This window comes from Thunnus albacares, chromosome 9 (assembly GCF_914725855.1).
Source record: "Thunnus albacares chromosome 9, fThuAlb1.1, whole genome shotgun sequence".
NCBI classification, from domain to species: Eukaryota; Metazoa; Chordata; class Actinopteri; order Scombriformes; family Scombridae; genus Thunnus; species Thunnus albacares.
The window spans coordinates 26,655,286-26,681,174 of NC_058114.1; the positions used below are offsets into that span (position 1 = coordinate 26,655,286).

The 25,889-nt window shown below is 41.6% G+C and overlaps 2 protein-coding genes across 4 annotated transcripts in view; one reads left to right on the forward strand and one right to left on the reverse strand.

Annotated features, from left to right (window-relative positions):
* Positions 1-11,422, reverse strand: part of fip1l1a (FIP1 like 1a (S. cerevisiae)) — a 27,429-nt gene extending 16,007 nt beyond the window's left edge. For 2 of the 3 annotated variants that reach the window (XM_044362770.1, XM_044362771.1), the window contains exons 1-9: positions 11,093-11,422; positions 10,860-10,917; positions 9,064-9,122; positions 8,494-8,601; positions 8,240-8,358; positions 7,934-8,019; positions 5,454-5,553; positions 5,258-5,357; positions 1,419-1,473 (exon numbers count right to left, since the gene is read on the reverse strand). In XM_044362770.1, the coding sequence (XP_044218705.1) occupies positions 1,419-1,473; positions 5,258-5,357; positions 5,454-5,553; positions 7,934-8,019; positions 8,240-8,358; positions 8,494-8,601; positions 9,064-9,122; positions 10,860-10,917; positions 11,093-11,159 (752 nt within the window). In that variant the 5' untranslated portion in view covers positions 11,160-11,422. The remainder of the gene's footprint in view (positions 1-1,418; positions 1,474-5,257; positions 5,358-5,453; positions 5,554-7,933; positions 8,020-8,239; positions 8,359-8,493; positions 8,602-9,063; positions 9,123-10,859; positions 10,918-11,092) is intronic. The other variant, XM_044362769.1, reaches the window with a different exon arrangement.
* A 153-nt stretch (positions 11,423-11,575) lies between these two features.
* Positions 11,576-25,889, forward strand: part of scfd2 (sec1 family domain containing 2) — an 87,612-nt gene continuing 73,298 nt past the window's right edge. The window contains exons 1-3 of the mRNA XM_044362772.1: positions 11,576-12,520; positions 12,706-12,874; positions 21,932-22,059. Of these exons, the coding sequence (XP_044218707.1) occupies positions 11,707-12,520; positions 12,706-12,874; positions 21,932-22,059 (1,111 nt within the window). The 5' untranslated portion in view covers positions 11,576-11,706. The remainder of the gene's footprint in view (positions 12,521-12,705; positions 12,875-21,931; positions 22,060-25,889) is intronic.

The window sequence follows — 25,889 nt, forward strand, 5'->3', positions numbered from 1 at the left end:
CACTTTTGTATAGTAAGTGATAGTTGTAATGGTAAGTGATCCTCTCTTGTATGCATCCCTCTCTGGTTTGATATGTTCAGCCTGTGATGATTGTGCTCATTGTTGAGCTTATAGGTTGCATGAAAACACTAACAGATTAGATTGATGCTGAATGTGAGAATGAGAGAGACTGAAACCCCGAAGTTCTTCAGCAATGCAGTACTACTAATCTCCCTATAAAGGCATATAAATGGGAAATTAACAAAAATGTTCAAATACTAAATATGGACGTTGGGAGCCCCATGGGTCCTTGGCCCGCCACACAATATAGGAAGCCAGGGCACAGATTATGCCAGAAATACCTGCTGTTTCTAATATTCCCTGGGGAAAAGCTAGGCAGCAACAGTGAGGCAGGGACTATCTATGTAGACACTGCACATGTGTGTGTTAGAGAAAAGTTGAAAAGGAAATGATTCATAAAGCGTACGGGAGATGGTTGGCAGAGTTCATAGGAACAGAAAGTCCCTGAAGGATGTGAGGATTTGGCAGATGGACTGAGATGTGAGAGAATCCATCTTTTAGGACAGAGTACAGAGTGAATTCAGGCACACATAGACACAGCAAATTAGGAGAAAGGGAAAGCGTAGGATTGAGAAAAGAGAAAAAGATGAAGGGGCAGGAAGCTAGAGAGACAGACAAACAGAGAGATGGATTGAGACAGGCTGGATACAGTCAACATCCAAGGGAAACAAGCATAGCAACAAACAAAACTGAAGTGAAGCTGCATGTAGGGCTATGTAAGAAAATGCAGGAGAGGCTGGGGTACAACATGGTCCACTTGTAATCTAAGTAGTGTAAATTAGAGCTGAAATGTGGGAGTTTGCAGACAGGTTGTGACATATATCAGAGGGGAGGACTGGGGGATGCCTTGGATACTGATAAACAGGAGACTGGAGGCACAAACAACGTTGCTGTCTTGCTTTCTGCCTTATTTGGCCATTGGTCCAGCTGCAAGATCAGCAACAGTGCACAGTGTACAGAGATAAAACACATCCAGCTCAGAATAAAAAGCAGTAATGTCAATAAACTTAAATGGGTTATCCTTTGGTGTCAAATGAAAACCACCGGGTCTGACTCAGATATCAGGCACCTTCTTCCAGCAGCAATTACTTTGTTTTAGATTTTCAGCACAAATGTAGCTTTTATTAATGACTTATGGACTATTCTCTGACTAATGTTTTCCTTCTTTTTCTCCCACATTTTTGCTGAATTTGTTTCTTACCTGTGCTTGCACCTGAGTCAAACCTCCTTGAATAGAGGCAGGTGTACACTTTCCCTGACAATGTCCCACCTGCAGTGTCTCCTGCTCCTATACTGCTGCCACCACATGTGGAGCTCTGTGGTACCACAAACACACAATGACAAAATCATGGACTCACCTGTCCAAAGCAGCAATGTTGAAGAGAGAAGGGCCTTCTTGTAGGAAGAGGAAACCTGTACAGAGTAACAAAAACATTAAATCTATTATGATTCAATTGTCTTCCATCCACACTGTTTTTCTAAAGGTTTGTTGTCCACAATTATAATAAGAAAAATAGAAAAAAAGCTAAATCTATTGTCTTCTTTTACTGTAATGGCTGTTGGAAAACAAGTAAATGGTAGCACCATTATTTGGTAAGGAGTGTATGTAGAGACCATTTTGACAAGCATGGCAAGTTACCCCATTTTGTCATAACTAGAAAGACACTGTTGTTTGTTTTGAATGCCTAATTACAGTACACTAGAGTTATTTTCACTGCCAACTCACTGTTGGACTGGGGAGGGAGTAGACAGACATCAAAAACACACAACAATCATTTTTGTGTGCTTAAATTATTTGGAGTGTAAACAAAAATAAAAATGGAAACAATGATTTTGATTAGGCATAAAAATCCATGTGAACTACTGAAGCAAGACTACACATCTGTGAGCATCAAGAAGAACAAATGTAACAGATTCTCAAGAAACAATAATGTATACTTCTAAATGCAAAAATGTTGTAATCAGAATCACATGATGAAATGTTCTCATAATGCTGAAGTTTGGATCAATTGTCTTGTGTAGACCTATAACAAAACACAAACTAAATGCATTTCTGAATGACAGCCAACAGAGTAAAACACAACATGAGACAGAGCAGGCACAAGCCACTACAGAACATGAGAATACAAGGGAGACATGTTAAATGTGGGAAGATCAATGTGCCAACATTAATATGTGGAACAAAACACAGGGACACGGGCCAAAGATTAAAAACACATTACCCATAACCAACAACATAACATAATAATTTATGGTGTTACTACTTTTAAGGTAGAGAAATAAGATCAGCCTCAAAATGTCAGAGCAACAAAATTCAAGTCCTACAATACTTGCCTTCCCCCCCATCAATAAAACAGAACAAGTCAAACGCTTGGGTGCACAGTTAATGGTCCCACTTGTTATAATGCTCAAATTTTACGTGACCAAGCAACACAATCAGTTCTGAATCACACACATGGGCTGCACTGACTACACATTGCGCGCACACCCATACACACATATAGGGATTCCTTTGAAGAGTCGAGGCACAAACACACATTCACATCTGGATACCATCCCCTTCTTTTTTTCCAAAAAGACCCCTAATGTGAGAGTGGCTCAGAGCAGTTTTCAACTACATAAAGAACACAAAAATGGTTGAAACAGGAGGAAGAATAATAAGAGCTCTTGGAAGTTCAAGCTTGAATATATAAAAAGAGCATGGAGCTCCCCTGCTTTGTCAGTGAAACGTAGAACATCTTCCTTCCCTTTCAAATACAAGTCCCACTGAGTTGAGAGGGCCTGAACTACTCACTATGGAGGAAGGACCCAGCAAGGCCTTTGATACCTCAGACACTTGGACATCCAAGGGAAGAGCAGAGCTGAACATGAACACACACACATACACACACAGAGAAACATCCAACAGATAGAGGGAAGCCCGAGGTCAAGTGTTGAGGACCTTCAGGCAAAATGTCTGTTAAATAAACCAAAAGAAAATGGTGTGTTTCTTAATGGACATAGAGTGTGCTGCATGGACACAAACACCTGTGACAAGAATTCATTTCAACAAATAGATGAAATCACTGACACAATACAAAGTTCACAGAATGAAATACCATGTAAAAAATGGTGTAAGTATGTATTAACAAGTGATTAAAAACTGAATGTCTACTACTAACTGTAACTGTGTTTAAGGAATGCTATGTAGTGCATGCTGCACACACAAACAGACACACATGCACCAGCAGTAAACACCAGCTCGTCCACACACACACACACACATGCCATCAATGTTAGCGTGAGTGAGTAATTGTTTCTACCTGCGGTGATCTCAAGTGAGTGTTTGATGAGGGCTGGAGTTCCATGCTTGGCAGCATATGAGAGAGCTAATGGCTGTGGGCTAATTGCCGCCGATTGTGCTTGCGTGGCTTTCTCTCTCATGCTAATGTTTCACAGAGCTACAGGCTGGAGGGTTTTAGATGGAGTTGATATTTCACATAAGACCACATGCTGCTGTTGTACACTACAGTATGGGCCAGAGTTTTCTTTTCTTAGGTAAAGGCTACTGTTTCCCACAGTCTCAGACACAGCACTCCGCACAGACAGATGTACACAATATCTCTCTTGCAGTGACAGTGTCCTGTTTTTGCCCTGCCACCCGTAAAGAGCATAGACATAAAAAAAAAAGTTGCCTTTCTCAACTCTAAACCTATATAGTGGGTGCAGACTTGATTGACTGATGAAAAAAGTAAAAAAATCTGCACTCAAATTATGTTTCCTTAGAAATGACAACAAAGCCAGGAACTTAAATGCAATACTTTTTTTTAAAAATGGACCTCTAAATCTTATTGGTATTGTTGTTTCTCTTTTTTTCTACTCTTTTTGATTCAATTGTAAGTGCTGTTGAGGTCAGTGGTTCACATCAGTAGCTCTGATTGGAGGGCATGTGGTAATGGTACGGTCAATTCAGAAAGAACTGCACATCTGCTCAGTTATTATCTTCAATCGATGTATCAGTGCCAAATGAAAGGACACTCACATCCAAGCTCTGTTGCTACACTGACTGTAGTGACCTACTAACCGGCTGTATAAAGTACAGCGCAGAGCAGTAGACAGCCTAACCTTGGCTGTGCACTGTGCTGCACTGATAGATGACACAAGTACAACCCTGCAATGGCAGAGTTCCACTCCAAAATCAGCTCCTATCAAACACGCTTGGCATCTAATGTGACCTCACTGAAAAACAAACAAAAAAATTAGAAGAAAAAAAAAAAAAAAAGCAGCCCCCTCTTTCCCTCTGTCCCGTTCCCCACGGTCGGTCTGTTCAGCACATTTCTTGTGCCACAATCTGCTGGCCAAGCACTTTTTTCCAGGGGCTATTTTTATCATGTTACACATTTGCATCACAAAAGGAGGCAAGGCCTATAACTTACAGAAAGGGGAGTGGCCTAGATAAAAGATACGCAAATACACTTCAAAGCTGGAGTTGACTGTTCAAAGCTGCAGTCGGCAGGATGTTTGATATTTTGGTTGTATTAGCAGCTCTGGCACGGGTTCGCCAGGCAGTATGGGGCTCACAGGGGGTGTGTGAGGGGTAAGAAGGGGGTCTAAGCCAGCATTTCTATTTTGGAACCTTTGAAGATGAAGATATGGCATGTGCTCTGCTGTGTGCTTGGGCCATGGAGCCTTCCTGGATTTCTATCTGATTCACTACAAAAGGCCAACAGGAAGTCTAAAGACTGACAGCACTGATGGACTCACACCTGCATGGTACTATAGACACCTGCCTGCACAAAGACATATATCCATGCAGTGTCTTCAAACTCATGCATGCATACACACAAACACACACACACACACACACACACACACAATCAACAATGTTCACCTCTGTCCTTCAACTCCACAGGATTATTTATTATGACATGTGTTGCAGCTTCACAAACACACACTTGCCCAGATTGCCATTAGTCATTTGTGCAGCTGCATGATGTGTGATGCGGCCCACAGGGGGTTCTCCTTGGGCCTCTTCCACCTGAAAATCTCAGTGTTCAGCTAATACTCCCCCAGCATCTTAAAACACAATTCATCCATTTATGATCGTAGCATCAGATGAGGAAAGGCATGTGCAAGATATTTGTCTATCAGGTGTAGGGATATTGTAAATGAGTGTTGTTTGAGTGTGTTGCATTTCCCCAGTGGTGGGGTAACTTACGTGGTGGAGGGGTATATGGAAAGATGGGGGTGAAACTGAGTGAAGGAGGTTGTTGAAAAGAAGTAAATCTATTCTCCTCGGGGGACATCTCAGTAACCACCTGCAATGTAAATATAGTCATTAACAGTTTTAGTGTCTGTGTCTTTCCCTCTCTCTCACACTCATGAACACACACGCACACAGACACACACACTACCTGAGCATTGCCTTCTTCATTACTGAGACTTGGAGACACTTTCACCCTGCTGCTGGATCCAGGTTGTCCTCCAGTCACCTCAATGGCAGCACTTGACACTCTATTGATCAGGCAATACGACCGACACTTGACAAACACATCATGCTCTTGCAATATCTTGAAACAATGATTGAAAATGACAGTCAAGTCTCAAAGTCTCTAAGTCTTTTTTCATATATACCTTAAATGACACCTACATGTGGGTTTGATGTACTTATATAACATTTTTTAAAGCAGGACTTTGTCTTAATCTCACTCCTCATGTTGCTACAACAACCCCCTGCAGGTCCATTAATGCATTAAACCTCCTTAACTGGGTCATCTGGCTGTCTTCACAAAACAGCCCTTTACAGTTCTAACCTCCCCCCCCCCAATCCCCAACCATCAAGCATGCGTACCACACACACACACAGATGGAACACTAACCCCTATCTGTCACTAGGACTTAATCAACAGTAGAGAAAAATATACATAAAAAAGGGATTACAACTACATCTATTGGCAATTCAGTAGGGAAGTGCTTGGAGGTTTTTAATCTCTCTTCTGCTCACTTCAGCTTTGAAATACACGCCAAATAAAATTTTTAACACTATGGCTTTACAGAAATAGAGCACACAATTACTCCTACATTCTGATACAACAACAACAACATTATAAAATTGTGGGAAAATTGTGACTAAATCTCATTTACATCCCAAAGGACAGCTATTAAGCGCAGTAAGCAACACCAAAGGAGAGCATCACACCCAGATCGACAAATACAGCAAGAATCACGTTTCCAGACTGTCAGAACATAACAGCTGCTGTATCAAAGCCTGTTTGAAAACATCATCGACTGGATAATAGAGTGTGTCGATTTGGCTCTGGCATGCTATGACTTCCTGATCCAGCTCTATCAATAAGGAAGAGGGAGATACATGAAAGCAACGTAACGCTCAGATCCACATGACCTCCCCTGAAGGGCAACCTTGCAGAGGGAGGGGAACATCATCAAGGGACAGGTCTTTAATTAATTGGTCCTATCAGTCAACTTTATCCCCCTCAACAAATAGTCAGGACCTCCACCACCAGGCATCCTTGATAACCATTAAACTAAATAGGAGGGAGTTCGGGAAAAACATGCTGTTTTGTATGGGTAAAAGCACTCAAAGGGATACAACACCTGGTCCATAAATAGAAGCAAAATGCATGCTGGGACTGGATGCTATTTACTAACATGACAAGCATCTGCTGCACAGTGTATACAAACCAAATGGTTTAGTTCTGTGTTGTCAAATTGCTCTCTAGTGCTGTGCATGTTGTCCTCTTCACAGTAATGGATGCTTTTAAGAGGAAGGTTTGAACAGCAGACCTGGCTGAAGCCTGTGGGAGACGGGGCTGTTAGACTGGGCTCATGGTGTTTTACAGCCCAGTTATAGTCTCCTATAATTTGTGTAAAATGTGTTTAATTTTTCTATTTCTATGTAACTCTTATTTTTCTATGTGTTAGAAAACTGTATTTATGGATTGGATTGTTTATTAAAATGGATTCAACACAGTGGTTTTTGGTTTTGGTGGAGGAAGTATTGAGATATTTTCCTGAAGTACAAATAGCAATAGAATATTTAATAGTAAAATGTAGATGTAAAAGTTCAACATTCAGATTTTATACTTAAGTAGAAGTACGAAAGAGTAAGGAGCAAAATGTATGGTTACGGTCTCAAAAGTAAAAGTACTCCTTAGACAGCAGATTTAGCCCATATCAGAGTGTAATATTGCGTATGGGTATTCCTGATGTATCAAAATGTAAGCAGCATTTTCATGCTGCAGCTGGTAGAGGTGATATTAATATTAATCTATATTTTAATCTATAACAATACATCATATTTTATTAGCTGATAATAACTGGTAACTACAGCTGTCGAATAATTCTTGTGGAGTACAAACTACAGTTTAAAAGTATAAATTCGCATAAAATACAAGTTAAATACAAATACCTCAAATCTGTCCTTAAGTACAGAGCTTGAGTTACTGTACTTAATAACTTTCTGCCACTGATAGAGAACAAAGTAGTGGTAAGATATTATTATCAGAAAAAACGGAGTGATTAAAAGTAAGAACAGTAAATGCATATCTGAAATCATCATCAAGAAGATCTGTATCAATTATTTGGACAAATCCTATCACAGTACTCTATGAAATCTATGAAATTTCACTTCAGCCGCCTCTGTTTACATCAACATTTTGTGCTCCCTTGCCAATACAGCCCTAATATGCTGAGCCCATCTTAGGATCACAGAAAACAGATGGCATCAGCCAGATAGTTGTTGTGTCACAAACAGAAACAACCAGCTGCCAGCTTCTCTAGGAGCTCGGAGCTGGAAGCTATAGCAGGGAATGGGATGTGGTGTGGAGCAGTATAGACACAGACAAGCAGAGCAGGTAGAAGACATGATACTAACCTGGGAGCTAGTACTGATCGGCTGTCCGAGCAGGAATAAGAACAACAAGGCTCTTCTTTTCCATGTCTATTGTGCCCCTCCTGGACCTGAGTGGAATAACAAACAAGCTCTCAGTCCCCCCTCTGCTCTCCAATCTACTCACAATCCATTTCTGGTTAAAATTAGAACAAGAGCAATGGCAGCCTACTCTACTCTGACTCATCTATTGTGACTCATGTTTACAGATTATGTCTTCCCTATTAAAGTTATGGTCTTCTCAAAAAGAGGAGATGGTTGATTAATTTCATCAGTAATATCTTGTCTTACCGTAATTTTAGTGTGGGCCTTCTTTCTATGGGCTGCACGGTGTTTGGCCTGTTTCTTACAGTAGGCCTTCCAGCTTTCTTCATCAAAGCCGTAGTTGAAGTAATCTGAGATGTCAGCACCTTAAAGCAAAACACAACATGGCAATGAAAGTCTTCATACGGTATAATCACTGAATAAATAGTTGCATCGAACCGGTTAAGTTAAAACACACGAACATCATAGAGAACCACCTACTTCTGCAGACCACTACTTACCAGCTCTCCTCCAGGGTTTCTCCTCTAAAGAATCAATGTTCACCTCCAATACGGGGACCCCTAGGATACTGTCCAATGCATCCATGTCTACTCTCTTTGTAGAACTAGCTGTGAAACATTTGATAGGGTACAAGATATCTGAAACAGACATTTCACAGTCTTGACTTTAATGTACAGGATTATTATTTTGAGTAGTAGGGCCATGGGGCATTTTTTTTTAGCATCAGACATCATTAAACTGAGCTGACATGCAGCAATGAAGCCAATATTCTCCGTGTAAAGGTCAATTAATGATGAAAGTATTAGGGATGTGAAAAAGTCAATTTTTTTTAAGGTCAAATAGTGCCTGGACTGTCTGAACAGTCAACTCACTCATCTCAAGACAGAATTAGGCTGCACTATGTCTAGGCTAAAAGTAAGTTAATTGCTTTATTAATAATAAAAATGAGCCTGAATGCTTATCAGTTTTTTCTTTAATGAATTACGAAAGGTGTCTCTGAGCTTGCAGCGTGTTATGTGTTGTCTTGTCTTCTGGCCATCCCCAAAAGGTGTGGCAAAGCACCTACTTACCAACTGCATGTGGCCTCCTTCTGCTATCAATATCCAAATACACAGGTGTTTGCTCAGGGCTGAAAGAAGACAAGAAGCATCTCCATCATCAAGAATAACTTGAACACTGGGAAACACTGTTGTCTGGGTTACGTGGTGATAACCTAATTTCAACCGACGCCTTCACATACAAGACTAATATATCACAAAGAAACAATGAAAACATCTCAAACCTACATTTTGACAGAAGGAGGTTCCTGATAAATAATGCACATTCATATTATGCCCAACAGGCAAACAAACATAATAAAAGGCTGGAAAATTCCACATTATTTTGTCAGGAGATGGAAAGTAAATATTTACACTCTAGTATGCATGGCTGCTTGGTTACACAAAAATCATTGTATTCGCCAGCAGTGTCATCGTCACTGCCTTCATCATCTTTGACAGCTTTCAAATTGCCCCATTAAAACAAAAAAAAAACACATGAAAATAATAATAATCCACTTGAATGCCAAAATGTACAATAGTTCACTTGTCAGGTGCTGTAACAAAGTACAAGATACATAGTACATAATAATGAGGACTGGAGGTACAATTCTACAGTGAGTGTGGCTATATATAGCTGAGTGCTTAACTCAAATGACTCTTGTCAAGACCAGTCACAGGGTAAGTGCCCACTTTTACAGATTCTTTAGAAAATGCTATTGCATTTTTATAAAAAAAAAAAAAAAAATCAGTTCCACAGCCAGTTACTGCATGGCACAAAGGCAAACACAACAAAGACACCTGAATATAGGCATACCTCTTTCTGCAGATGGCTGATGTTTTGCTGGAAAAGGCTAATCATGGCAAAATTTAACCTCAGTTTTCCAATACAGTTATCAGTTGAGGTGGGTCATCCTGACTGCAAGTGTAAGGCCTTTAAGTGAACCAACATTTGTACTTAACTGTGAGTACCTTGCAAGTGGAATCAAAGTGGAAAAAAAGACTAACCTCACACCAAAAATGAACTATTGCTGGAGCTTTGGTGCACGTTGGCAAGGTTACGCTACACTTACTCTGAGACAAAGAGGCTGGAGAATGCAGACCACAGATATCGGCAGTGCTCCATTTGTTTGATTGCTTACATCCACATTTCCAGGCTCACAAATAAATGCTGCTCGCCTGGCAGCAGATTTAATGAGCATCAAAATACTTCTTAATGTTCCACATGACTGGCTGCACATTTCAGGCACCTCACAGGGTGCCGTCACAAGCATACAGTGCAACTATAATGATTACTGTCATTATTGTACTGTGAAAAGTGTATTATGTCTGAATGCTTCATAACTGTAATGCAGTTGGTTCTAATTGGAAATAAGGATGCCAGCACAGTTCATTCTGAATGTGTTCACTGCTCACTCGCACTAATGACCTGTGTGTGTGTGTGTGTGTATGTGCGTGCGTGCGTGTGTTTTGTAAGATATAATTTTGGGCATTTTTTTGCCTTTAATAGATAGCTGATAGTAGACATCAGACAGGCAACAAGGGAAGAGAGAGGGGCATGATATGGAACGAGGGTCATGTTTTGAACTCACTGACGTTCTACAGAGGCAACTGGAAAATTAAGTGAAATAACTAATAGGATCATAAACGTTATAACATCATCATTTCTTCATGATTATGAAAAGAAAATGGTGGTTGCATTCATGTGTGGGTCAACAACATTATTTTGATTTTTTTTAGAGTTATTTATGTTAAATATGAAAGGGGCACTAGCATGGAAACAGATATTGGGACCATATTGGGACGAATAGGTTAGTAACGCTACATACCTGGATGAAACCTCTTCTTCCTCCTCCATGTTATCCGTAGAGTCCATGTTATATATCACTAAAACAAACACAGGGCAAATTCAAATAAAGGTTAGTGGCTATATTTGACACTTAAACTTCATCATGCTGTGTTACATTCACTTGGAAACCTATGGCATCCTTTGGCCACTGTTCATTCTGAAACAACAAATTAACCTAAGCCAACGTGCAGCGGTTGGCCAGTTTTAACTTACACTGATATATTTTTTCTTCTTCCTCTTCTTCAACTTTGTCTTTGGGGTTTGAGTCCAGAGCAGCCATTTCAATTTAAGACGGCTTACTTTTTTTATAAACAAATGTACACCGAAACACAAAGAGCTAGTTAATAGCGTAGTGGAAAACTTTATTGGGCTTTAGGTGTCAGTAAAATTGACAGTTAGACCGTTTCTTTGGGGCAATGAATGCAGCCTCGTCATTGGTCGGAAACCGTCTCGCGCTGGGTTGACCAGTGTAACCGTTGATACCAAAGACCTGATTGATTTTTAAAAAAAACATTTTATGAAAAGAGTATACGCTTTAAATAATGTTTCCCCCTTTCCCCCTGTATGATATTCTACAAATCCACCGTTTACGATCTCTGTAACGTTATCACTTTGTCACACTTCCTGAGAACTGTTCTCTGGATGCTGCTAATTGCCATAGCAACAAGGCAAAGCTTGGGTGACGTTTTTTACGCTGCGACGCGCGATTGCCACGTCACCTTTGAGAGACTCGTGTGTTTTGTTTTGGTTTGTTGGAGCTTCTTCAGCTGATATTTCCGATGTTTCTTTGATTTCACTGTATTTAGCTAACACTGACACTAAACAAAATGCTGACGACGGAGGAATTTTCGCAATTCCCGCTTCATATGTGGGAGAAAGTGCTGTCGAAGGTAAAGAAAGCTGTCGTTTTTATGGATGACAAGTGTGCAGAGGCTCTCCACTGGAGCGGTGGTGCTACCGCCTTGTTTGAGGCTGGAGCCAGAAATTTAAAACAGTTTTCTAGCTTCGAAGCCTGCAGCGTGAATGAGCCAAAGGCAGTGTTTGTGGTGAGCACTTTGTTGAAGGGGAGAACGGTCGACATCATGAAAGACATCATATCCCTCAGTCACTTCCAGTACTGTGTTGTCTTCACCACCGTTTCTCACTCTGTTCACCTCCTCGCCAACAATGTCTCGACAGAAATGGAAGGGAACCCTGTATTTGAGCAGTTTGAAGAAAAGCTTTGCGAGTGGATGGGGAACATGAACTACACGGCTGAAGTCATGCATGTCCCAGTGGTCTTCGCCCCTGTGTCACAGCAGCTGCTGCTCACACCCACATTTGCACACCTTTTCCCCCTGCTCTTACCTGACCTGGAGGTAATAAATGCTAAAAGGCCAGAGAAGAAGAGATTTGGAAGCCTGATAGATATAGACATACACTCCCTCCCTGCTGAACTGCAGATTGAAATAAAATCATTGGCTTCAGCTTTAAATTCAATGTTTGAAGCCACAGGCACCAGGGAAGAGAGCTTTGCTGTGGGTCCCATGAGCCGGATCATAGCAGGGGAGCTGGCCAGTCACCCTCAAGCTAAAAACCGAAGGAAGACAGCCCCTAATAAAGCATCGATCATCTTTGTGGACCGAACAATGGACCTTACAGGTGAAATCTCCCCCCTTTTTCAGCCATGTGTGTCAAACCATTATAACACATCACCACAACAGCAATCATCATCATTTTTATGGTTTATTCATATTCATATTAATGTTAACATGTCATTGACAACTGTTACTACACACTAAGTAGATGTTTGTTCATCTAGCAATCCCCCATTTCTTGATTCTCAGGAGCTGTCGGTCACCATGGTGACAATCTGGTGGAGAAGATTTTGACTGTGCTCACACCCTTACCTGGTCATGTGACAGACGTACAAGTGGACATGCTGGAGCTCACGAGTCTGCAGCGCACCCCTCACTCCCAGACCACCCTGGCCCCCGGCTGCCTTGCACAGACCCAGTAAGTGCATCTCGCCTGAACACAGTATTCAGTATTATTTTATAGCAATAGTCTTTTTTGTTTTTCTTGTGGATTTGCGTTATACACATACACACACAGTACTGAAAAACTTGGATTGAAATAACTTCAATTAGTAGTGATCTAAACTATAAACTTTCCAGCCATTGTTTGAGACTAAAATTTGCATGTTTTTTGCAGGATAGATCTGATAGTGGCTCACTGTTGTATCCAAGACTCAATATGACATTAAACATGTTTTCAGAGGGCAAAATTTAAGGTTCGTTTTGTTTCATTTGTTTTGCAGTCATAAATCCCATTCAAATAGGATTCATTTCTTTTTGGGCTGTTCATTATTTTAAAATGATATGAGCTGATCAATTATTTCAATCCTGTATATAGCACATATGTGAGTGATTATACTCCCCCTACACACATAATAATGACAGGCTGAATAATATACTGTTTTTTCCAGCTGTTTGAATATCAGCTGCAGGTAAGCATTCTGTCATGGCTCGTCTACCTTCCTATGACTGATTTATGGGCTACATGTACATCACCTCACAGATAGCGGACCCTTTCTTATTGTAAATGCATATTACTGTACAGCCCATTCAGAATGAACCATTTGAGTAGTTTGCAGCTGTTTTTCCAAATAATTTGATATTACACAAGGCTCCACTCCCTGCAAACTTGCACACAATAAGTGGGTATGAATAACGGATAACTGGATTATTTCATATGCCCGCTGCTAATGAAGGTTACTAAATATGTTCTTCTATTACAGAATAAGCTTCTGTAATTTGACGGCGGCTAAACGATGGGTTTAGTTAAAGAAGAGCATGTCGATGACTTCATTCCCCAGCTGCCCTTGGAATATTAATCATATCTGAATGGTTTATAGTTGTGTATGTTGTCCACTGACATAACCACAATATGCATAGTCATTTTTACAGACTTATCCCACCTGATCACACACACACACACACACACACACACACACACACATATGCACAAATATACACTCTCACCCCTCAGAGCCAACCCCCCACTGAGTGGGATGAATGGCACATGACCAGCATTAGGTGCCAGTGGTTCAGTGAAGCTTGCCTCTAGTCTTGGCTGTGCAGATGCACGTGTCAGGCGCCTGTGGTGGGGCTGTTGTACATGGCAGGGATTAGTCCTACATCATGTGTTCCACTCCCGCTCTGCCCCTTCATGTGGTTGCAGGAGGAAAAGAGTTTGACTGAGAAGAAGAGTTTTGTGGCCGGAGCTGTCATGCAGTTTGTCTCACCCCTCTGAGTTCATGCACAGGCGTACACACTCTGAATGCTGCAGGGACTGCTCTGAGCTAGGTGGGAGGTTCTGTTGTAATGGAACCAGCTTTTAGATCTTTCAAGTCAGTCCTGTTTAGACAGTGTGTACTGTAGCAGATAATGTGAGCACAGCAGGGGCAGGTTGCACTGACCCTCGGATGCAGGGCTCAAGTCTGGGGCACGTCAAGCAGATACCTACAATACACCCACAAATGCATGTCTCATGTCTCATCTTAAATGACTTTACTTGTTCTGAGTTTTACAATTTGCATAATCTCTGTAGGTGGACATTACATGCTGAATGCTGCTTTAAAAATGTAATTCTCCCAGACACTTGGATCATGAATCCAGGTGTCTGAAACAAAGGGTTAAATACGAGGTTTTAGACCGAGCACTGGACATGGTCCTAGCAGCAGTGCTTGCAAACATTCCTCAAGAACTTTTGACCATAAGCACAGCCAAACACCTTTTCTCAGAACATTTAGAAGATTGATTCCGATATTGTATACAAGGTCTGGCAGGTGCTCAGACACAAACAGACGAGCTGTAGCTGAAAGTAATAAGCAATGCGGCGGGGGCTCTGTTTGTATGGAGTTTGTGTATGATCGGGGCCAGCCGGATCAGCAGGAGTGTTATTGCTTGCGCTATCTCGGAGCAGATGGCCCAGTTGAGCCTTATCACAGATGTTTAGGAGATTGAAGTGCTGCCGAGGCACAGCAAGAAAGAAGCCTAGAGTTCCCACTTTATTTAACTGCCTTCAAGTGCACAGCTCGCCACAGGCAGTGTTTATGTCAATCACTATAATATCTTCAAGACAGGACTCTGCAAGTGCATGTTGATAGAGGTGTACTGTTCTTATGCCTTAATCTGCAAAAGATAAAAAAGAACACGTTCCTAAAAGAGCTTGTTTTCTCTGCACTATGTAAACTGTGCAAAGCATTAGACCCTACTGGCTCTGTGTGGTTTTGATTGTCTATAATATAATAAGTTCCCTCCCACTGGATGTTTATACACTTATGATTTGTTGAGTTATTTTTAGCCCAGACTGCAGTGTGTTTTGATTGGTTTTGTTGTGTAGACCAGCTCAAACCTTTAAATATTAGGTGTGGACCTAATTTGAACCTTTTGCATGATATTTCCCTCAGTAATTCCAGGATATTTTTATAGATTACTGTGTCTTAAACATTCTGTGGGTGGTTGTTGATTCTAGCTCTCCCGGCAAGACCCCACACTTACTTTGCAATTACTGTCGTATTGTCTTTCATAAGCCGGTGTGAATTTTCCTCATCCTACAACCTGACTTTCACTCTGCGGTTCTAGTAATCACTGCCAGGGAGAAAGTATACTTTGGGTGGGTGTGCACACACACACGTACACACTGCCTGCGTGGGTTTTATGTTAGTCCGCTCTCGCACTATGACATTCTTTTGCAGCTATTAAATAGTGCCAGGATGCAGAATTTACTGTACGTTGAAGGCTGGTTAGTGAAAGTGGCAGTGGAAGTGTTGTTATGTATGTCTGTGTATGTGTGTTTGTGGTCAGGTACCTTCCAGCCCAGTCTGTGTAATTTGCTGTGCTTGGCTGCACAGCCCTTTTGATGCTGAGAAAGACATATGAACCCCATTGGCAGAGGGCACTAAGTTTCCCTCCGTCTCAGACTGAACCCTGCACCCCCGTCATCTGGCCGTCTTGGACCTTGATCCTGTGGTGGGAGTGTGTGCATGTGGGCAGAACCGAGTACGGGTGGCCAAGGTGCTCTGGGTCTGCCTCAGGAGCTGCTGAGTGTGAGCCAGGCAGAGTAACCGACCGCACCCTGCCATGAGAAAACACTGTGAGGCTGCCATCTCCTCAAATCTGCCCAGCAGATCCTGCATGCACACCACCAGGAAGGAGGGAAAACACCTATTTCTGTCCCGGCTGGGAAATGTGAGCATGAATAAAAAGCCATGCACACTTAGTTGATTTGAGGCTGTATGGGAAAAGTAACAAAAAAGAAAAGCAGAGATAGAGGAGTGTGGAGAGGAGAGAGCAAATGATAGACAGCTAAGAACAGCTAACCCTGTTTTTACCCCACCAAGAATAAAGAGGGGGTATGAAAACTGGCCACGTTCATTCTATGGTGGTTCCTTGTAGGATAAAGATTGTTTTGCCATTCTATACTTAGACAGTAAAATGCTGGTGTGAGGAGGTTCATGTTATTGTGCAGCAGCACAAACAGTTGAATGAAGATGAAGTCTTTCAAGTGATTTATAGGCCATGCAACAAGTCTGATTGATTATTATTTACAGTATGGTATAAGTTCCCATACAGGCCTGCCTATTGAGTATGTTTTGAGGATTAGAGAGTTTGTTTGAACAGGAACACAAGCAGCATAACGCAGGATATTGATACTGACCAAACATGGGGTTCCTTACATTGTATCCCGGTGAAAACGTAATTCTCACAGTAAGTGGTTTCCATGATCCACTCTTGCCATGGTTGAACCTGCAGCCGATGATAAATAGTCTGCGGTGATTAGTCTGTGGAAAATGAATTGCAGTGCTTATACAGTGTGTGCGTGTGTGTTTGTGTATTACACCATGCAGGTCGTCATTCCCACAGAAAACTGCTTTTTCATGTTCAAAATAAAACTTTGTACTCATCGGAAACTGTAGCTATGCACCTCCTGTAACTTAGTGAGAATCAACTTGTGCTTGTAGAGTGAAGATCAAACAAAAAATAGTCATAAATTTAATTTAGAGGCCCTCTCTCATCATTTTCAAAAGAGAGAATCAATTCTCCCTCTGAGCCATGCGCATCTGTCTGTGCAAGAGAAAGATGGTTTGGGTGCTTTCATCTAATAATTTATCACACTGATTTTTATCAGCCATCCCTAAGGGTCAATGAGTGCTTCAGTTGTTCGTAAAATAGAGTTGATATCAGTGGATTTCACTGGTGAAGTGAAGTTTAGGAGATGTTGGGATTTAGGCATATTTTAGGATTCAGTGAACTGATATGTCCCCTGGTCCATCTCAGATGCTGTGTCTCTGTTTCCCCCACTTCCTAATTTTGTTTTCTCTACCAGTATAGAAGGCATCTCATCCTGAAACCCAAAGCACATCAATCAAGTAGATTACTTGCACCTGAACTACTTGTACTCGGTGTTCCCATCAGGACTGAGATAACATAACCTGTTCTGTCTCGTATGCCGTCTACAACTTTCATTTGATTTTCACTCTAGAACACTTCTACCAGGGAAGGAGTGCGCACATTTATTCAGTAAAATGATAAAACTCCACCAAAGATGGCACTTTACATCCTCCGGGCCCACTCCTTCAAAGAGCCCCTGCTGCTGGCTTTCATTTGAAATGGTAAACTAGCCAAGGCACATGAAGGGAGGAGGATACTCCCGTGTCACCCCGCCGTCCAAATCTTTTCATTTCTCACCTTCTTCCATATTTTACTATCCTCTCTACACTGTAAAAAAGAAAATCTGTTAAAAGAAAGTCATTTTTGTGCATGTTTTCATATGTTTCATATATATTCATATGCCATATGTTTTTCCAAGCTTTCACTGTAAATTTCTATACTTTTACTTAACACACTTTTATTGTTATTTGAAGGAAATTTCCTTCTGTCTTTGCAATTAGCATCGTTGTTGAGAGCAGAACTTTTCATTCAAAAACATAAATTGTAATCGTAAAGGGTGTTAACAATAATGTATTTTACAATTCTTTCAGCAGGATATATGGTGTCATCCCTAATGTCGCGTTCAATTTATATCAGAGATATCGTAATTACAAGTTTCCAACCTGTCAGTTGCATTCACATCAACCTCCAGGTTGTAATCATGACTGGAAACCAAGCAAACATGGACACCTCACGTCAGCCAAAGTCGTTCAATGTAGTTAAATCCAAATTTAATGGATATAATGTCATTTTGCCAAAGCACAGTATTTTAAACCCTCATATGACCGACTCAGTTATCATACAACCCTCCTGAGGTGATGTGAACACTCTAACATGGGAATCTTTCCGATCGTTCCCATCCATCCAACATAGTGTCACGCAGCATTAGGCTGACATCACCGAATCCTGGCTGGTCAATGAGAGCTCCTCTGTACAGCTGTGTTAGTGTGCTTAATTTTTACTGTGTGTCTCCCCTCCTCTCCTCACTTCCTGCAGCAGTCTCTCCCTCTTTCCCTCTCCATAAATCTGCTGGGTCATTTGTCGCTCTTGCCAGGACACACAGACACTCAAGGCCAGGTCTGGTTATGGTTCAGCCCTTTCTCTCCCTCCCCGTGTCACGTCCTGTGCTACATGGGATGTTTACAGGAAACCGACGGTGTGTTTTTGCTCCATTAAACACACTCCATAAATTAACTCGGTGAGGAATGTGGCTGATCTTGCACAATTCTAGTAGGTTGTATATGTTAGATGTACTGTGAGCCTGCAAAAGAAAGATCACCGGAATCATCTTCACTGGGAAATAGATTATAGATTACATTTTGAGTGTGAAGCGAAGAACTCTTTTTAAGATTCCACATTAAGATTACATTAATAAGAACTCACATTAAGATTACATTAATATGCAATGGAGAGTATTGTAGTTTGTAGATATGCATGTGATGACAGTCTCCAAGTATTGGTGTCAAAGATTTTTGAGCTGTGATCTGTAGTATGAAGTTGTTCAGCTGTCAAGTAATAGGGCAGAAGTTAAAGTTAAAGGCAATTTTAATTATTGCTCTTTTAGTCTTAAAGGCTTGGATCGTTCAACTAAGCAAAAAAACATATTTTCTGACTTACCTCTACTGGTATCTAGCCACGCAGATACTTTGAGTTGTATTTGCAGAGGTTTTAAGAGATTTGTCCCTGAGATTTCTGCTGCCACCTCAATACAAAATAATTGAATTTGTGGTGCTCACAGCATTCAGAAATGACTTTTCAGAAACAAGATCCCACTCACTTCTATATAATACACAGACTTCATATTTTTTTTATTGGAACTACCTTCTACGGGAGAAACATTGCCCATGAAAGCAGTTGACAGCGTGTTAAGCGGATTATACAGAGAAGCGGGGATGCTTTCTGGAAGGAGATGTTGCTGCAGAATTTTAAAATTCCATTTTTCAATACTGTGAGCACCGCAAACTAAATTCGGAAACACCTCTTTTGTGTTGCAGTGGCAGCAGAAATCACAGAGATTCATATCTCAAAAACTGGTCAAATAAAACTAAAGTTGTCTGCATGTCTAGATACTGTTAGAGGTAAGTGAGCAAATATGTGTTTTGTAATTTGAATAAATTGACCCTTCAAAGACATTTTGCCATTCATCATAGAGGCTTCATCAATTGTACATGTGTGTAGTATGACTCACTTCTGAATCATGTTATAAATACTGAAGTTTGGGGTGTACGCTGTGCATGTGTGTGTGTGTGTGTGAGTAGATAAATAAACACTGAAATGCGTGCACACACACACACGTGTGTTTAACTAAATGATGAGGGGGCCACAGGATGAGGAGTAAATTTAAGAAATCCTGCGTCAGACCGGTTAGAGCCATTCTTTTCTGCTGTATCATACACTTCCAGGAATACTATCCCCCTCCTCACCCCCACAGTCATTAATACTTGGAGACGGTCAGAGGTATTTCATCACTTTAATGGGCTCATGCATGTTCATTCTTCTATGCAGTACACACGTCTTTTTTTTCAAGTTACACTATTTGATGCTAAACTACCTTTTAATGGTACAACACTCATTACACATCTAGTGGAATTTAGTTGGGGCACAAACGCCCACACTCTCCAAACACACCCACTCACCCTGTCCAAGTAATCCAGAGAGGACATTCAACATGATGCACATAAGTCAAGTGCAAGAGTGCCCCCTTCAGACTGTGTCTGAGCAGCTTTTTCAACAGGGAGAGCCACTCTGCACTTTACACTCGTACACAGCCACACAGATGGCCAAGTACACACGTCCCACATTCCCAGTCCCCCCCCCACCCCATCCCCTTCCATAGTATAGTAGTTACTCAACAAGGTTCCTGGCTGGTTATGGAGCCTGTCTCACACCCTGCCAGTATAAACCTCACCCCTCACCCCTCACCCCGCAGCCTAGCTCGAACCCCCGCCTTCGTCTGACCAAATGGCCTAGGGAAACTGTCAGGGGAGTGGGCCTGCAGGGGGGGGGGGGCTGGGTGGGCAGAGAGCCAAATTAGAACCATATTTCATCCACACTCTACCGAGGCCCTCAGTCTTCTTAGAACACACACATATGCACAGGGTTGTGTGCGAACATATACAGATGCATGTGTACATGTCCTCAAACACACACACACACACACACACATATGGCTGCTTACATATGGCCCGGTCAGTTCACACTATTGGTATTTCAACCATGACGAGTATGCATGACTTAATTATTCTCGTAATCGTAGCCATTCCAATATTTCATCAAGTGATTGGTAGGTGTTTTCCAAATGAATTAAGAGACGTGTTTTCCCGAAACGATACCCTGTCATCGATCTTGACCAATAGCTGCAATACACTGCTTTCTTCACATCCTAAACAAAACTTAAGCACGCCAAGAGGTTGTTATGAAATACTTGATTTATCTTTTTGCATCTGTTGTTTTGTTTTGTTTTTTTTTTTTACTGTATTAGTCTTTTCATTAGACTCTTGTCCTGAGTGCCGTGTCGTGTTTGCTGGTCTTTGTGTCTGGTTCTAGTGTGAAGATGGCGGCCGTCCCAGTGTGAGCCCCTCTCCTCCCCATCCAGCCCAAGCCCAAAGTCTGGAACAGATTACATCTGATATTAAACACATGGCAGCAGTTAGAAAGGAGAAAAGGCGAGAGAAGAAAAAAGTTTTTCAAAAAAGAAAAACAGAGTGGATTTGTCAACGAGCTCCCTCCTACCTCCCCTCTCCTCTCATCTACTTTCTGTCCGTAGCCCCTTTTCTCTCTCTTTGTCTCTTTTCCCTCATCACTTTCTGGTCACTCCTGAGAGTGCGGAGATCGTGTCCGCTTGTCAGTCCGGTTGTCAAAGGCACAGACAGGGATGCCGGCTTTTGATGCCTTTTCATCCATCCAACAAAGTGTCAGTGCCTTTAACGGGGCATGAAATGTAAGAAGAGATGGAAAGAGACAGATATAGAAAAAATGATTGTAGCTTGAATTTAGATACAGGGACCATTTTATAAGACTCTGTGAGGCTAATGATGATGAAGCTCAGCAACACTCTTTGATTTTTTTCGTTGGAAAGAATTGAAGCTGTTTTCACTGCTCATGGCAGATGGTAATAGTCTTACACACATGCCTCGTCCTCAGTCTCCCACCAGAGATGCGGATCAGTGTGTTTCATAACCTAGCAGATAATGAGACGAGGGACTGAGATGGTATCAAGAGGAGCCTTGGTCTCCAGACTCTATTGCCACTGATGTACTAAGGACAGCGCAGATCTGTCCAGAGGAATGTTGGCGCACAGACGTTTTAGGTGGATTGAGAACATTCCTAATGTTCCTCGCGCTAATTTCTTTCGTTTTCCTGTGAGGGGTCCCACAGGGGAGTCACCCTTCCCCGACCAGCCAGCTCTCTATCACTGAGACGAGCACTCAATCACGTCCGTGTTGTCCTTTTGTGTTTACACTCAAAGGCCCGCAAGCTCTGAACAAACAACAAGAAAAGCAACAGTTGCTCTAGTGCTGAAAATCGCTGTTTTTCTCATGATTAAACTGACCTGTCTGATTGTTCTGCCTATCAGATCGCCTGCAGCAAGGTCCCTGTGGGAGGCCATGCTGACCAGTAAACATAAAGAGGGAGTGATGGAGGTACGGCGGCAACTGGTGGAAGCAGCCAGCAAGGAGAAGCTGCCAATCAAGATGAGTATGGGTAAGCAACCAATGAGGAAAAAAAGAGACACATCTTGTTTACCAGTGTCAAACAAAAACACAGATTTACACCAAATAAAAGCATAACAGGTAGAAATGAATTAGATGTACGTAGAGAGAAGTATGTGTAAATATTGCAGAACTATAGCGCCTCCTACCGAGATACAACTTCTCTTCCTTGCCGTTGTATTTGTCCATGTGGCCACAGAGGAAATCTGAACCACATGTTGGCTCTATGACACACACTCACACACACACACACACACACACACACACACACACACACATGCTCGCTCGCACTCACGCTGCTTTTGAAAACTTTTGTTGTTTGTTAATGAAGCAAAGGGGGCTGAAGCGAGGGATAAAAATATGTGTAGGCACGCAAAAATAAAAGTCATTACATGCACAAGTATACAGTACCCTCACGCACGTTCACCTTTATGCAACCCTCTGACTCACGTAGGTAATGGGTAATGTACTACACTTACATAAACACACACACACACACACACACACACACACACACACAGGGATAATATGCAGGTTGCATCTGGCAGAAAGAGGGGGGTTAAAAGGGAGGGGCGGGGAAGAAGGTCATCTCTCTTAACAAGCAGGTTGTAATATGTTGGAGGTCACACACACACACACATATGTGCCCGCACCCCACACACTCTTGCCAAGCATCTGCGTGCACATGGTGGTTTCCTTTCACACATTTGTGCTAAACAGCAACCCTTCTAATTCTGGACGGCTGCTTTGTTGTGGATGTATTTAGAAAAATGTACAACAACAAGAGAAAGAGCTGCGGGGGGAAAAAAAAAAGGAACAAAAGCGATTGAGAGTGGCAGTAAAAGCATGAAACTATGAAGAAGGTGTAGCATTAAAGCTGCCTGCTGACTGACCGTCTGTTGACTTAATGTCTTTGCTGAGAGAGAGAGAGAGAGAGAGAGAGAGAGAGAAAAAGAGAAAAGCGGGGAAAGAAGGGGCACCATCGAACTCCTCACACACACTGAACCTTTATACCCCACTGGCTGACGACCAAACTCCACGAAGCCTTTAGAGCTCCCAGCACACCCCCACACAGCTCCCATCCTGCCCACCAGCACCACCAGCAGAGTTCTCAATCCATCATGGTCTGCTCATATGAGACCAAGCTAAACCCAGTAACATAAAACGCTTAGCATTAATACCTATCTGCTCTCTCGGTGCCCACTCACACTCTAGGAGAGTAGAAATTTCCACTCGCACCCGAGCACATTCTCACTCTGGGAGGTTTATGCAGATCAGTAGAGAAAATACTCCACCAGTGTACTACAGGCCCTGCATTCTCACATACACACTGACCCAACTTGGCTTCTTTTCATCTCAACAGGATAAGATCATCCACAGAGAGAAAGAGAAAATAATCCATTTCTCAGAGCCCGAGCATGACCCGTCAGGTTTCTCATAGCACAATAGGATGATGAAATTCCCTCGCTGTGCGCGTGTGTGTGTGTTTGTGCATGTGTGTGTGTGTGTGTGTGTGTGCGGATATGTATGTGATTGTGAGTCAAGTGTTTATCTTTGGTGTTTTTGCTCTTAGCAGGGAATTAGTAGGACAGATTTGGTTTCATCGTCCGTAAACGTGCGTTTATCTGTTATTTTGTGTGTGTCACAATGTTACACAGTTTGTGTATATATTGTGTGCTCTGATACTACAGTGTAAATGAGATGTGTTGACAGGGCCTTTCTTCCTGTGGTGCAGTCTGGGCTTTTAACAGCGTAGTGGAATGAGACTCAAACACACAATTGATTTCATTCATCATTTCAAGCAGTGTGAGATAGTGAAATATCACAATTATTTCAATTAAGTATTCATTTTCATATCATCTCCTCCTTTTAAATCTTCAGTTACATGACAATTGCGGTGCGTTTTCTGAAATAAATGCAAAAAAAAGCTTGGTTCTTCAGTTAGTAATTGATCCATGTTTGCTTGTTTTTTTTCTCTTCTTCAGTGAATATGATTCTGTAATTTATTAGGACGTACTGCATATTTTGGTTGTTAAAGATTTTATCTCACCTTTGCACAAGCAAATCAAATAAAAATATTTCATTTCATTTATTTATTTATAAGGACAATGCACATTAATTAACATTTCTGTAAATGTGCCAGTGAAGACAAAAAGATGCCAAAACAAGCTTTCTCAAGAAAGTGCACAATAATACAGCAACAATATCAACTATACGGACAAGACAAGGCAACAAAACACAACCAACCAATACTGATTATAACCATTTTGAAACACAGGCAGACATGCAGAGCAACAAGCAATAAGACATGACTATGGCCATTGCCATTTATTTCAGTCGAAAACCACAGTATTTACTGTAATAGAAATCAGTTATGAAATAATGGCAACATTATGAAACTGAAACTGCGTTTGGAAATTTCACACATGTGCAAACAACTCACAACTCAAGTAACAGCTACATCCAGAGGGACCTCAGTTATACCGCTGCCAGTCATTCCAGAAACACATTGTTGTTTAAAAAGCGTGCAACACACAAAAAAACAGCATGAGTACAAGATCAAGCACATCATATTTTTTTGATAATCAAAACTTTTCTTCACATGCCTCATCCATACAGATAATACTTTTTTTTTTTGAACAGCTTTGTTACTACTTCAATACTTCAATCCTCACATCACACATCACAACGCACATTTTAATTGAAACGGAACCACAGATAAAAACGTCTTCTACACAGACATTAAACGTAGTCTGAGTGACACGGTGGTGCATCTGTGTGCTGCCCTGTTGTGGCATGTTCTCTCCACCCCTGTACAGTAGAGTCATGAAAGGGGCCCCAACGTGCACATCCACAAATAAAAGTTCCAGGACTTGCCTCCTCTCGGAGTGCATAAATAAAAGTCTCTCAGCCTTCCTGTGTCCCCCATCCATGCAGAATTACTTATGAGGCTGTCCAGCTGCTGAGGCAGGCCACCACTCAGCTCCATGCTGACATCAGACATCACTTAGCCTCTGAGTAACCCTGTGCACCTAGAGTGCAAGTCATCTTCCAGTAACCGGACTAAATCATTGTTGGCCCCTGCCCTTTTTGCATTGTTCACTACTTTGATCATGGCTGAGCCTCAATTGCCACTTCTACACATCGGGCTAAAATGGGCAGCAGCTCAAACTGTTTATAGCACAAGACTCAAAATGTGATTTGTTTTATAGCTGCTCCTGCAATAAATGCACCCAGAAGAACATTAAGATGGCTAAAGGTTCAGGTTTCTCTACCATCTTAGGTGATATCCACCGAGCGACAGAAACCTGCAGCTCTGTATATACATGAAGCCGCAGAGCGCCACTGAACAACTGACCCAACTGAATGAACGCCACATTAGAAACATTTCATGTGCGTAATACTTGACACAGATAGCTTAAACATGCGCTGTTTGACAAACATGAAATATTTCTGGTGTTTTCAAAGACTAGAAATCAAAAACATGTTTTCAAATGTATTAAAATTTACAGAAAAACACAAAACAATGGATTTAAATGTAGTGTTGGGCATATAATGGAAACAGTGTCTCACAAATCTTAAAGCTGACATGGAAAAGTTAAGTTGAGGTACAAGAACCGTGTCTTCTTACATGCACAGACTTATTTATGAGAGACTGAAACTTAGAACGTTTTCCAGTGCCGCTTTTACTGCAGAAACACCCTAGTTTGAGACTAAAACTCAGCTGTCAGATCTTCTCCTTAAGATTGATTTTGCATCTGGCAGCAAGATGCCTGAGGAATCACAGAATTGTTTTGAGGGAAGTTTAGTGACATAGATAAG